Source organism: Ranitomeya variabilis, chromosome 2 (assembly GCF_051348905.1).
Source record: "Ranitomeya variabilis isolate aRanVar5 chromosome 2, aRanVar5.hap1, whole genome shotgun sequence".
In the NCBI taxonomy this organism is placed as follows: domain Eukaryota; kingdom Metazoa; phylum Chordata; class Amphibia; order Anura; family Dendrobatidae; genus Ranitomeya; species Ranitomeya variabilis.
In genome coordinates, this window is record NC_135233.1 from 635,810,619 (window position 1) to 635,825,381 (window position 14,763).

The window sequence follows — 14,763 nt, forward strand, 5'->3', positions numbered from 1 at the left end:
TTATCCTAAGTCATGTGACAAGGCTCGTTAAAGGGTCGACATTGACTGTTAGGATTGCTACTTCCAATAGGTGGCACTAGAGTTCTAGTCCTCTTCCTCTCTGAAGAGACAATTTGCATATTACTTATGGAATAAGCCAATTTTATTGTAATGTCTAATCATCTGGCTAGAGAACTTTTAAATGCTTTAAGCCCTTTCCTAGGGTTCGGGAATTAAATCAGCACCGATTGGCATCTTCTCTAAGATTCAGTAGCCAATGTATACTCTATTAGGCTTCTCCTGATATCCAATATCTCTTTATGATTTTTGGGGAATGATGGAAGAATATCTTCTTGAGTCCTATGAAACCTGGAGGCCACCTTAGGGAGGAAGGTCGTATCTGGTTTTAGAATGACCCTATGCTCCATAATCAGTCTAAAGGGAGGACTTACTGATAGCCTTGATATTGCTAACCCTACAAGCTGAAGTTAGGGCCACTAAAGGGTGGGCCATGTATATGGTGTGATGCAGTGACCCCTGTTACAGCTAGGGGGCGTGGTATGTGCTCCCCAGGACACGCATGGAGACGTAATGGGGATAGTAAGACAGTGTCCGGCATTGTGGTGAATGGTCGGTATGTGTGTTGCAGAGAAAGGAACTCTGCGTTGTCAGCCTGAAGCAATGATGTGTTCTGGGACCTGTAGTCCCACAAGTAGTTGTGTAGTTCTTATGGGAGGCTGGCAGGGCTAGTTATGTGAGATGGGCGGGACAAACTAGCCACACACACACACTCCCACCTATGGGAGTGGTTAAGGTATATAATGTGGCCAGAATGTGGGTCACATGTTCCTGTGTGGTTCCAGTGTTTGGATCTGAATGGTCCAATTGCAAGGTCCTGGAAGCCCGTGTTGGAAGTCCTGGGAGTAGGATTCCTGAACAGCACGTGGTGGGGCTTTGGACTTGGTGGCCTGGGGTGTTGGACTAACGTCCTGAATAGCACCCAGACAGGTCACATGCCTGGGGTGTTGGACGAAGTCCTGAATATCACCTGGACAGGCCACATGCTTGTGTGTTGGGAGGTCCTGGGAGTAGGACCGGATCCCTGAGCAGCGCACAGTGAAACTGTGGACCTGTGTGGTCTGTGTTGGGGAAGCTACCGTCCTTCGGTGGGTCTGGACTGACTAAGGTGTGCCGGCCAGGCAAGTTGGCGATCCCCGTGAGGCAGCTTTCCCAGAAGAGAGGACTGACAAGGAGTCAGCAGGTGGAGCAGGAGAATCAAGTCAGGTACCTATACAGACTGTTGGTGCTTGTGATGTTCTATGAACTGTGTGGTAACCCACGGCAACTGGCCAGGAAAGGACCAGCGTATTTAGTTGCCGCAGACTAAGGATGTGAAACTTGATGTGATGTCCTGGTACAGTGTGAAAATGGACTGTTCATGATGTGGTTTATGATACCTTAATAAACCAAATAGACTGTTTTGTGTGAAAAACCGTGCCGTGTGCCCAAATATCGCTGCCAAGCGAGTGTCCCCCAAGACACGTGGTAAGCGCAATCTTACAATGGATACACCTAAATAAAATGTGAATGGTTGGTGATATCAACTTCCTGTTTGTGGCACATTAGTATATGGGAGGGGGAAAACTTTTCAAGATGGGTGGTGACCATGGCGGCCATTTTGAAGTTGGCCATTTTGGATCCAACTTTTTTTTTTTTCCCAATGGGAAGAGGATCATGTGACACATCAAACATATTGAGAATTTCACAAGAAAAACAATTGTATGCTTGGTTTTGATGTCTGGTGAATGCAATACCCGGGTCATTGCATCAGATTTCAAGGCAAGACACCCTACGCAAGAAAACTGTCACCATTTCATGTTATTTAGGTGTATCCATATAAATGGCCCAACCAAAAACGTTTGCCTCATCACTGAAAATAATGTTCTGTGTAAACTGAGGGTCCTGTTCCAATTTTTGTTTAGCCCATTCTGCAAATTCAGGGTGCCGATCTGGGTCATCCTCGCTGAGATGCTGCAGCGGCTGGATTTTTTAAGGGTGCCATTTGTAAGTAGCTAATATCCGCCAAAGGGATGTTCGACTGATGCCAAATTGGTACGCTGAATTTGCAGAATGGGCAAAACAAAAATTGGAACAGGACCCTCAGTTTGCACAGAACATTATGTTCAGTGTTGAGGCAAACTTTTTTGTGTGGGCCATTTATATGGATACAAATAAATAACATGGGAATAGTGACAGTTTTCTTGCGTAGGGTGTCTTGCATTGAAATCTGATGCAATGACCCGGGTACTGTGTTCAAAAGACATCAATTCAATTTCTATTCGCTCCTCACGTGTTAATCTCTGCGACATGTCAATGTCGACGTAAGAGAAACTTGTAAATAACTCATAAAAGAATAAAGTTACGTTAAAATCAAGCACACCATTGTTTTTCTTGTGAAATTCTCAATAAGTTTGATGTGTCACATGACTCTCTTCTCATTGGAAAAAATGATGTTGGATCCAAAACGGCCGACTTCAAAATGGCCACCATGGTCACCACCCATCTTGAAAAGTTTTCCCCCTCCCATATACTAATGTGCCACAAACATGAAGTTGATATCACCAACCATTCCCATTTTATTTAGGTGTATCCATATACATGGCCCACCCTGTAGAATGACTGGCATTAACATGAATTTGACGGATGCAGAGTCTGTAGGTTCAAAGGGAGAGTCTGTTAGTGCTGCCAGAAACAGATTTAAATCCCAAGGAGGGACCTTTGGACTGGGAATTGGTCTTGATCTAAAGCAGGCTTTAATAAAACAAGAAATTCATCAATTACCCACTAGGTCATAATTGTACAGAGCACCAAGAGCTGACACCTGAACTTTAAGGATGATCATAAAAAGATTATAATTACTTACCAGTAATTTGATTTTCCAGAGCCATGACCACGGTACCAATAGAGTATCCACCCCCGAGGATGAGGAAACCTACAGAAATAAAAGGGGTGGGTACCTCTCCATCCACTTGCCCCATTGAGTTTACAGAGTATAAGAGGCAACTGTAGAATGTAAGCCCGCAAGGGCAGGGTCCTCTTCCCTCTGTATCAGTCTGTCATTGTTAGTTTTGTTTACTGTAAGTGATATTTGTATTTTGATGTAACCCCTTCTCATGTACAACACCATGGAATTAAGGGTGCTATATAAATAAATAATAACTGCCTTTTTAGGACAATTATACATACAAATAGCTATGAAACCATCATCATATATTATATATACTTTTTTTTTTTTAATCCTGTTGTCAAAAGAAAGAAAGCCCTCCACCACCAGAAACTTAAGGGAGGAATTAGTACGGTGTTGTCATGGCTCTGGAAAACCAAAATTACTGGTGAGTAATTATCTTTTCCCTTCAATATGACAGCACCATACCGAGAGCTTGAGGGACCACCGCAGAAAGGAACTTTCTTCCAAATGAAAGATCAGAGAGCCCCTGATCCAACCTGTCGTGGAAGGGGATGACCAGACTGCTGCCTTGCAGATTTGATCAATGGAGGCATTAGCTTGTTACGCCCAAAATGTAGCTTATGGCCCTTGTAGAGTGTGCTATAATCCCCTGAGGAAGTTCCCATCTAGCACGACAGGAGGGTAGTCCCATATATCCTCTAGGGACAGGAAACACAAGAGGTTAAAAGTCCCGCCTCAACCCCAGTGTCTTACCAATCACTACACCAGGATTGATGCAACTGTATTTTATTGAACTCTTACATACAAATGTTAACTCACATTAGTTTCAAAGTTCAGGGGAGGGAATCTAATGGTGCTGTCATGATGGACTCCTGGAAATACAATTACCGGTATGTCTAATTTGTATTTTCCCAGGATGTCCCTCATGACAGGAGAAATACCAAATAAATGGCATTCTAGGGTGGGACTACTGCCTGTAGGACCTTTCATCCATAGAACAATTGCTGACCTGACATCACATCTAACTTATGTGTACAGAAGGTTGTTATATTGGACCAAGTTGCCGCCCTGCAAATCTGGTCTATGGAGGTCCCTGCTCTTTCGACCCAGGAAGCAGAAATTGCTCTTGTGGAGTGGGCTTTCATTTTAAGCCGGGGATCTTTTTTCTCTGACTCATATGCTAGTGCTATAGTAGACGTGATCCACCTAAACAAAAGGAATTTAGAGGCTGTTTTACCCTTATTTTTCCCAGCATATTGTAAGAAGAGATTTGAATCCTGCCTCCAAGAAGCTGTGACCTCTACATAGTGCATCACTGCCCTTCTCACGTCTAGCGTGTGACAAAGCCTTTCCTTCTCGTTTTTTGGGAGATGACAAAAAGATGGAAGAATAATCTCTTGGCTCAAATTTGACTCTGACACTACATTCGCCAGTGGCAAATTTGCCAATCCTGGTGTTCTGTGGCAAATGCTAATCGTCCTGCCGGTGTTGGGCTGTGAGCACAACCTCCATCTGTGGACGTCGGGCACTCAGACCATCCTCATGGAGTCGGTTTCAAACCGTTTGTGCAGACACATGCACATTTGTGGCCTGCTGGAGGTCATTTTGCAGGGCGCTGTCAGTGCTCCTCCTGTTCCTCCTTGCACAAAAGCTGAGGTAGTGGTCCTGCTTCTGGGTTGTTGCCCTCTTACGGCCCCCTCCACATCTCCTGGTGTACTGGCCTGTTTCCTGGTAGCGCCTCCACCCTCTGGACACTATGTTGACAGACACAGCAAACCTTCTTGCCATAGCTCGCATAGATGTGCCATCCTGGATGAGCTGCCACTTGTGTGGGTTGTAGAGTCCGTCTCATGCTACCACCAGTGTGAAAGCACAACCAACATTCAAAAGTGACAAAAACATCAGCCAGAAAGCATTGGTACTGAGATGTGGTCTGTGGTCCCCACCTGCAGAACCACTCCTTTATTGAGTGTGTTTTGATAATTGCCAATAATTTCCATCTGCTGTCTATTCCAACAGCATGTGAAATTGATCATCAAACAGTGTTGCTTCCTAAGTGGACAGTTTGATTTCACAGAAGATTGATTTACTTGGAGTTATATTCTGTTGTTTCAGTGTTCCCTTTATTTTTTTGAGCAGTGTATTTTCTACTAAAGTCTGCAGGAGTTGGCCTCCTGGACCTCCCAGCAGGAAGGAAACTGCTGTGATATTGTCCGACAGGACTTTTACATGACGATCTCTGACTGTGTCCTGGCAGCACTGCAGAGTCTCCCATACAGCTTTTAGCTCTCTGTAGTTGGAGGATCTTCTGTGGTCTTCCGGGCCCTATGTGCCCTGTAGAAAATGACCCCCTACCTCTGCAAACCACCCGCTCAAACTTGCATCGGTGGTAATCCGGATGCAGGGGGAAAGGATCCAAGACACTCCTCTTTCGAGATTGTCCCTGGATGTCCATCATGACAGGGAACGTTTTAGACCGGTGGGGACCGCCATCTTCCTGTCTAGGCCCAAGTGATACCTTTTCCAGGACGTAAGGACTGCACTTTGAAGGCGTCTTGAATGGGGCCGACTCACAACGTACACTTGGGATGCAGGATGTCATCAGTCCTAGGATCCTCACAGCGTATCTGATGGCGGTTATCTTTTTCCCCTGTAACGCACAGATCCTGCTTCTGATTTCTTCCTGCTTCATGTGGGGTAGGTAGGACATCCTGCGATGGGAATCGAAAAGGACCCCTAAGAACACCTTATGGGTCCCTGGATGTAAATGGGATGTTTCCCAGTTTATTTGCCACCCTAGGTCCTCCAGAACTTTTATAGTGTGGGATAGCTTTTTGAGGTGTATAGCCAAGTCTGCTACCAGCAGGATGTCATCCAGGTAGGGGACCACGATAAGCCCTTGTCTCCTCAGAAAAGCTGCCACCTCCGTCATTATTTTTGTAAAGATGCGTGGGGCGGAGTATAGGCCAAATGGGAGGCATGTGAACTGGAAATGATGGTTTGAACCGTGATGATATAAAGCGAACCTCAGATATTGGCGGTGGACTGGGTGAATCAGCACATGATAATACGCATCTCTCAGATCTAAGGTGCACATGGTGTTGTCTATCACTATCAATTGGATGGCAGATTTTATGGTCTCCATTTTGAATCTTTTGTATATTTTGTATCTTACCTACTGATTCAGGGGTTTTAGATTTATGATGGTGCGATATTTGCCTGAAGGCTTTTTTATGGAGAACAGGAGGAGTAGTGGCCCTGATCTATTTCTACAACAGGTACCGGCTTGACCACCCCCAAATCTAAGAGGTTTCTGACATGTGTCTAGAGCATGCTGTGCGTGGAAAGGGATTGGGGATTGGTCATGTAAACAGTCATTACTGAGACCACAGAATGCCATTCTCTCCCGATGTTCGCTTAAGCTCATGGATCCAATAATTTCACAAGAAGAAATTACGCTTATTCAGCTTAAAATTGACATCGATAAGATAAACAACGACCTCACCAAATATGCCAAGCCTGTCCAAGACTCCAGGCCAATGGCTGCTTTATTTTAATAGAATGTACTGGTCAGTGTGTACAGTGATTTAGAAATGAGCTACTGCAGTGATGTTTGAATAGGCAGAAAGGTATCATAGCAAATCTTATTCCAGACAGTAATAAGTAGAGGCAGAGTTTATCTGGATTTAATAACATGCATGCAATAGATTTCTCATCTATTCTTTCTCTATTTAGATATCCAGCTAGTAGATAGTAAAGGGCATAGTTTGTCTGGATTATTAATATGCATATTATAGGGGAATTACTTAATAGGTATTCAGTAAGTGGACAAATAGCCGTGGACTAACAAATTTACTGATCTATGTTGATACCTTAGCAAGCGACTCTTTGTAGAGTAAGATTGCACATTTTGAGTGAATTACATAAACAAGGATAGTGTGGTCATAACTGGCTAGCTTATGTTACATACCAACAATTTGCAGGAAGTTTTCTGGCCAAGCCTACTTTCACACTAGCGTTATCAGGCGTACGTCGCAATGCGTCGCTTCGGAGAAAACACGCATCCTGCAATGTTGCCCGCAGGATGCATTTTTTCTCCATACACTTGCATTAGCGACGCATTGCGACGGATTGCCACACGTCGCATCAGTCGTGCGACGGATGCGTCGTGTTTTGGCGGACCGTCGGCACAAAAAAAGTTACATGTAATGTTTTTTTGTGCGTCGCGTCCGCCATTTTCGACAGCGCATGCGCGGCCAAAACTTCACCCCCTCCTCTCCGGACATTACAATGGGGCAGCGGATGCGTTGAAAAACTGCATCCGATGCCCCCGTTGTGCATTTATTTCACAGCATGCGTCGGGCCGTACCGACGCTAGTGTGAAAGTAGCCTAAGCTCACACGTGGTGTTTGTGCAGTGGTTTTTTTAATGCTAATTTTTAGCTGTATTTTACAGTACCAGAATAGTCTGAGATATCTAATATCCCATACACACACCTTGGTTTTTTTGTCATTAGGATTTTGTGCTTTGCATTTTTTTGTGCCAAAACTTGATTCTATAGACTAGGACTTTTATTTTTCAAACACTAAGCTTTATCAGCATACACAAGAGACAAATCTAGCATGCCAAAATCGCAGCAAAAAATGAAGGAAAAAAACCAAGGATAACATACTTTTTTTCTGCAGCTTCTTTCCTCCAAGACATCAGATTTGCTGCAGAAAAAAAAACTATGAAAAAAGTATGAACTTACCCTAATATTGAAAAGAGCAAGCGCCGGCAGTATTTCTAGCTGCTGCCCATTAAACTGCTGATAAGTAAAAGCACGAGCACTTTACATATCCGCAATATATTCATATAATTGCCTTGCCTCTTGCGCGGTACCACCAGCGGAACACCGTCGCGAACACGCCGCCGCGATCAGCCGAATTATTCACTGACAGCCACCATCTTTGTACAGGAGAAGAGCATGTGCAGTTTTAATGTGACCGCCGCTGTCTGCGCAAAGATGGTGGCGGTCTGATTTACTGCGCCTGCATGAATTACGCGCAGGCGCAGTGAATCATTTGGCTGATCCCGGTGGCAGATGCACGACGTGTCTACAGGCAGAGGAAGCTGGTCACATGGGTTTTCCCACGAACGAAGTTTCATTTTAAAAATTGTCTGTGTCTGACAGTTTACGGAGCATACCACATCCTCTGGGCAGGGGAGGAAGCAAAAGACAATACTGACATTACAGCAGGGGATCACAGAGGATTCATTTTGTGAGGTAAAATATTTTACCTCACAAAATTGTATTGTCACGCCCACTCCTTCTGCTGCCGCGACCACCGCCGCTCCCTCTGCTCATACTTACCTGCTGCGGCGCGCTCCTCCTGCAGGCGCACATCCTCTCCTTCATTCTTCTCCACTCCCAGATTCTCGTCAGGTGCGCGTGCGCACCGCCCACTCCAGCACTTCCTCTTTCTGATTTACAGTCGCTCTGTATCTCCTCTCTGTGATCCTGGAGGACCGTGACCCGGAAGTCCTTCAGCACTCTATGTATTTAAGGCGATTCCTTCCTCTGCTCCTTGCCTGTCTGTCATTTGTGCTTCTGTGACTCAGGTCCACCTTTGTCTTTGCTCTGCCTGTTCTGAGTCTCCGCTCTTTCCAGCCAGTTCAGCTTCTCTGCCTTTCCCATGTTTCCTTGTCTCCTCGTCCAGTACAGCCTTCCCAGTGTCCACTCCGTACTCTGTTAGTCTGGTGTCTCTGTCCTGTCCTGCTTCCTTTGTGTCTTCCCCTTCCCAGTGCTCCTTTGGTCTCGCCTGTATTCAGCTCTTACCAAACTGTACTTCATCTTACCCCGCTCTGTCCATCCTACGCCCAGCTTCTCTATTTTGTACCTCCTACTACCTGTCTCCGGGTTCCGGCTTCTGCGGCAATAGTCTTCCTTGGGTCTGCCCCTAACGCTCCCTGTATAGGGGGTGGTCTACCTGGTCAGCTCACCCTTGGGAGGTTCGTTGTCGTGGATCTGCGGGTCCACTCCAGGTGTTCCAAAAGATCTCGCATGTGTCCTCTGCGATCTCCTGCTGTAATGTCAGTATTGTCTTTTGCTTCCTCCTTTGCACAGAAGCTGTGGTATGTTCAGTACACGGTCAGACACAGACAATTTTTAAAATGAACTTTTGTTCATGGGAAAACAACTATAAAAAGCAAATATCAGCTCCAATATGGCTCCTCATAAAAAGTACACCAATGACAATGGAAGGAAAGCAGCAAAGGCACAACATTGAAGACAACAAAGGGCAAATGAGACTCTTGAAGAGCAACAGCATCGCTGGGACAAAAACAATGCATATAGGCATAGGCGTCAAGCACGAGTCCCCTGATGCAAAAGTCATTAGATTATCACAGGATGCCATTAGGCAACAACAGCGCAGCATGCCTGCCCCCATCGTGACATTACCACTCTCCCGATGCGATAGCATCGGGCCTCCATCTTGTTAGGATATAATCGCTGAATAGTTTCCACTTTCCAGCACTTTAAGAGGGCGATTCTTTCCATTGTTTATATACAATAAATAAAAGTTATGTTTTATTTAGGGTCCTTAATGGGGGATATTTTTTGCCCTAGGGCAATTTGTGTGTATAATGAGGTTAAAACCCATAAACCCCATTTCACTTGGTTGGCAAGTGTAATATTTTTATAATGATACTTCGAGTGACTATTCTTAAAAAAAAAATAGACAAAATAAAGAACCCATTCTAATACAACTCTACAGTTTCTCCATACCTGTCCCAAAGTGAGCGGCACGGCATCTTGTGTGTGGGTGCGGCCAATTTTGATAATATTTACAAATTCTTTTGATTTTCTTTCAAAAGCATCATGCAGCCGTTTCAGTCCAGGTAACAGAATTTCATTGACTTCTTTAGCAGCTGCAATATGCATCGCAGTGGGAAAAGTATCATTGGAACTCTAAAAGACAAGAAAAGAAGAACACTTCTTGACAATTTGCCGATTAGAGACAGGACATGGATTAAAATAATTCACTGAAACTGTTAAAAGGGAACATCTTATTAGTTGCACATTGCCAGAACTACAGATGGGAGGAACCAGAGCCTGGACGAGAGATGACATCCAGGTTAGTTTTTCTTTGAAAAGCAAAGGCGTTTTCAGAAAAAAAAAAAAAAGTGTGGCTTGGAACTATATATAGTGAGACATCGGACTATTGTCATTTCTCCAGAGCGGAGATAAGCCAAGTCTCCAATTAACTGTTACCAGCTTGTTTGCAACACACTCAGAATAAAATAGAAGCGACAGTCCATTGGTGCTCGGGGAATCGATGCAGAATATTATAAGCAAAGTGACGACTGCGCTCTCTAGGAAGCTCAAGAAGTAAAACAAGTTATTTTACTGTTATATTTACGTAAGAAGAAAGCATCATTTCAACTCTGATAAAGACTATGTATAGGCTTAAACCTTACAGTCTAGTTACATGTCTATAGCAATAAAAGAACTTTACTTTTTGAACTTCCTTGAGAGCGCCATCTTCACTTTGCTTTGGCTTCTGTTACACTTACCGGGTTTTTTGAGGCCCGTTATTGCGGGCATATTTTGCGGGCCGCATCGTCGCAATTGTCACAGGCTGCCGCAATAATGGACCGCAAAAAACTTGCGGATTGACGTTTTTCGGGGTCCAATATTATGGAAAAAGAATTGGAAAAAAAACCGCGTTATGCAAAACTGGAAGTCACGGTGCACCACAAAAACAAGCTTCCGTTGTTTTTGCGGCCCCATTGATTTTCAATGGGGGCCGTGTCCGTAAGCAGTGAAAAAGATCAAGCAGGCTCGATCTTTTTTCACGGCCGTAAATACAGTTAGGTCCATATATATTTGGACAGAGACAACATTTTTCTAATCTTGGTTATAGACATTACCACAATGAATTTTAAACAAAACAATTCAGATGCAGTTGAAGTTCAGACTTTCAGCTTTCATTTGAGGGTATCCACATTAAAATTGGATGAAGGGTTTAAGACTTTCAGCTCCTTAACATGTCCCACCCTGTTTTTAAAGGGACCAAAAGTAATTGGACAGATTAAATAACTTTAAATAAAATGTTCATTTCTAGTACTTGGTTGAAAACCCTTTGTTGGCAATGACTGCCTGAAGTCTTGAACTCATGGACATCACCAGACGCTGTGTCTCCTCCTTTTTGAGGCTCTGCCAGGCCTTCACTGCGGTGGTTTTCAGTTGCTGTTTGTTTGTGGGCCTTTCTGTCTGAAGTTTGGTCTTTAACAAGTGAAATGCATGGTCAATTGGGTTGACTGACTTGGCCATTCAAGAATATTCCACTTCATTGCTTTAAATAAACACCTGGGTTGCTTTGGCTTTACGTTTTGGGTCATTGTCCATCTGTAGTATGAAACGACGGCCAATCAGTTTGGCTGCATTTGGCGGGATCTGAGCACACAGTATGGCTCTGAATACCTCAGAATTCATTCGGCTTCTTCTATCCTGTGTCACATCATCAATAAACACTAGTGACCCAGTGCCACTGGCAGCCAAGCATGCCCGAGCCATCACACTGCCTCCGCCGTGTTTTACAGATGATGTGGTATGCTTTGGATCATGAGCTGTACCACGCCTTAGCCATACGTTTCTCTTTCCATCATTCTAGAGGTTGATCTTGGTTTCATCTGTCCAAAGAATGCTCTTCCAGAACTGTGCTGGCTTTTTTAGATGTTTTTAGCAAAGTCCAGTCTAGCCTTTTTATTCTTGATGCTTATGAGTGGCTTGCACCGTGCAGTGAACCCTCTGTATTTACTTTCATGCAGTCTTCTCTTTATGGTAGATTTGGATATTGATACGCCGACCTCCTGGAGAGTGTTGTTCACTTGGTTGGTTGTTGTGAAGGGGTTTCTCTTCACCATGGAGATTATTCTGCGATCATCCACCACTGTTGTCTTCCGTGGGCGCCCAGGTCTTTTTGCATTGATGAGTTCACCAGTGCTTTCTTTCTCAGGATGTAAACTATAGATTTTGCCACTCCTAATATTGTAGCAACTTCTCGGATGGGTTTTATCAGTTTTCGCAGCTTAAGGATGGCTTGTTTCACCTGCATGGAGAGCTCCTTTGACCGCATGTTTACTTCACAGTAAAAACTTCCAAATGCAAGCACCATACCTCAAATCAACTCCAGACCTTTTATCTGCTTAATTGAGAATGACATAACGAAGGGATTGCCCACACCTGCCCATGAAATAGCCTTGGAGTCAATTGTCCAATTACTTTTGGTCCCTTTAAAAACAGGGTGGCACATGTTAAGGAATCTCCTAAACCCTTCATCCAATCTTAATGTGGATACCCTCAAATGAAAGCTGAAAGTCTGAACTTCAACTGCATCTGAATTGTTTTGTTTAAAATTCATTGTGGTAATGTCTATAACCAAAATTAGAAAAATGTTGTCTCTGTCCAAATATATATATGGACCTAACTGTAGTATATTGCCCAGTGATGTAGTATATTGCCCAGTGATGTAGTATATTGCCCAGTGACGTAGTATATTGCCCAGCCACGTAGTATATTGCCCAGTCACGTAGTATATTGCCCAGCCACGTAGTATATTGCCCAGCCACGTAGTATATTGCCCAGCGACGAAGTATATTGCCCAGCCCACGTAGTATATTGCCCAGTCACGTAGTACATTGCACAGCCCACGTAGTATATTGCCCAGCCACATAGTATATTGCCAAGCGATGTAGTATATTGCCCAGTGACATAGTATATTACCCAGCCACGTAGTATATTACCCAGCCACGTAGTATATTGCCCAGTGACGTAGTATATTGCCCAGCGACATAGTATATTGCCCAGCCATGTAGTACATTGCCCAGCCACGTAGTATATTGCCCAGCCACGTAGTATATTGCCAAGCCACGTAGTATATTGCCCAGCCACGTAGTATATTGCCCAGCCACGTAGTATATTGCCCAGCCACGTAGTATATTGCCCAGCCACGTAGTATATTGCCCAGCCACGTAGTATATTGCCCAGCCACGTAGTATATTGCCCAGCCACGTAGTATATTGCCCAGCCACGTAGTATATTGCCCAGCCACGTAGTATATTGCCCAGTGACGTAGTATATTGCCCAGCCACGTAGTATATTGCCCAGCCACGTAGTATATTGCCCAGTGACGTAGTATATTGCCCAGCCACGTAGTATATTGCCCAGCCATGTAGTATGTAGTATATTGGTCAGCCACGTAGTATATTGCCCAGCCACGTAGTATATTGCCCAGTTATGTAGTATATTGCCCAGTGACGTAAAATAAAAAATAAAGATATACTCACCTTCCGAAGTGCCGTTGAAGTCCTGGCACCTGTGTACGGTGCACGCGGCAGCTTCCGGTCCCAGAGTTGGTATGAGTGCAGGACCTGTGACGACGTCACATGACCGTGACGTCATGGCAGGTCCTTCTCGCGCAGGTGCGCAGGACCTGTGATGACGTCGCAGTCACATAACCGTGACGTCATGGCAGGTCCTTCTCGCGCAGGCGCGCAGGACCTGTGATGACGTCGTGGTCACATGACGTCGTGGTCTTGCATAGCATGCTTGGCACCAGAACCTGCCGCTTGCACTGCCGAGGACACCGCACCACGTCGGAGGGTGAGAAGAACCTTTTTTTTTTTTAAATTATTATTATTTGTAACAGATCTTTTTACTATTGATGCTGCATAAGCAGCATCAATAGTCAAAAGTTGGTCACACAGGGTTAATAGCTGCGATAATGGAGTGCATTACACCACGGTCCATTAACGCTGGCATTAACCCTGTGTGAGCGCTGACTGGAGGGGAGTATGGAGCGGGCACTGACTGCGGGGAGGAAGGAGCGGCCATGTTGCCGCCGGACTGTGCCCGTCGCTGATTGGTCGTGGCAATGGTCGTGGGCCTTTTGCCATGACCAATCAGCGACTTGGATTTCTATGACAGACAGAGGCCACGACCAATGAATATCCGTGACAAACAGAAGGACAGACAGACGGAAGTGACCCTTAGACAATTATATAGTAGATAAGATTAGTTATGCAGAGTCTTGTCATGTCACTGCATTGTTACTGTTTTGCTCCTGGTGGTGAAAAAATATTATCCACCACCAGGAGCAAAATATCCTTAAATTCTGTGAATATCTCCTTAAGTTATTTATTCCATTAAACAGTAATACATCTAAACATAAAACTTCGGAAAATATCTTATTTGGAGAAAGTGACATGTGTCTTCCTCAACTACAAGCAGTTCGCAATCTTCCTTACCTGGGTTGCCAAGCGTTGTGTGGTAATGGTCAAGGCGTGCGTGGTCAAGGCGTGCATGGTAGCAGAAGAAGCGTCACTGCACAGTACCTGTCCTGAACATGTAATATTCTCAGTATCGGCTCTTATTCGGTCTATGCACACGCTGCACAGCACCGCGTCTCCCGTCCTGAACATGCAATATTCTCCGTATCCCCTCTTATTCTGTCTATGCACACGAAGCACATTACCGCGTCTCCCGTCCTGAACATGTAATATTCTCAGTATCGGCTCTTATTCCGTCTATGCACACGATGCACAGTACCGCGTCTCCCATCCGGAACAGGTAATATTCTCAGTATCCCCTCTTATTCCGTCTATGCACACGATGCACAGTACCGCATCTCCTGTCCTGAACATGTAATATTCTCAGTATCCCGTTATTCTGTCTATGTACACACTGCACAGCACCGTGTCTCCCATCCTGAACATGTAATATTCTCAGTATCCCCTCTTATTCTGTCTATGCACACGCTGCACAGCACCGC

At 44.7% G+C, this 14,763-nt stretch overlaps 1 protein-coding gene across 1 annotated transcript in view; it reads right to left on the reverse strand.

The window, feature by feature from the left end:
- Positions 1-14,763, reverse strand: part of FH (fumarate hydratase) — a 132,627-nt gene that overhangs the window by 49,227 nt on the left and 68,637 nt on the right. Inside the window, exon 5 of the mRNA XM_077289095.1 lies at positions 9,717-9,899. Coding sequence (XP_077145210.1) covers positions 9,717-9,899 — 183 coding nt within the window. The remainder of the gene's footprint in view (positions 1-9,716; positions 9,900-14,763) is intronic.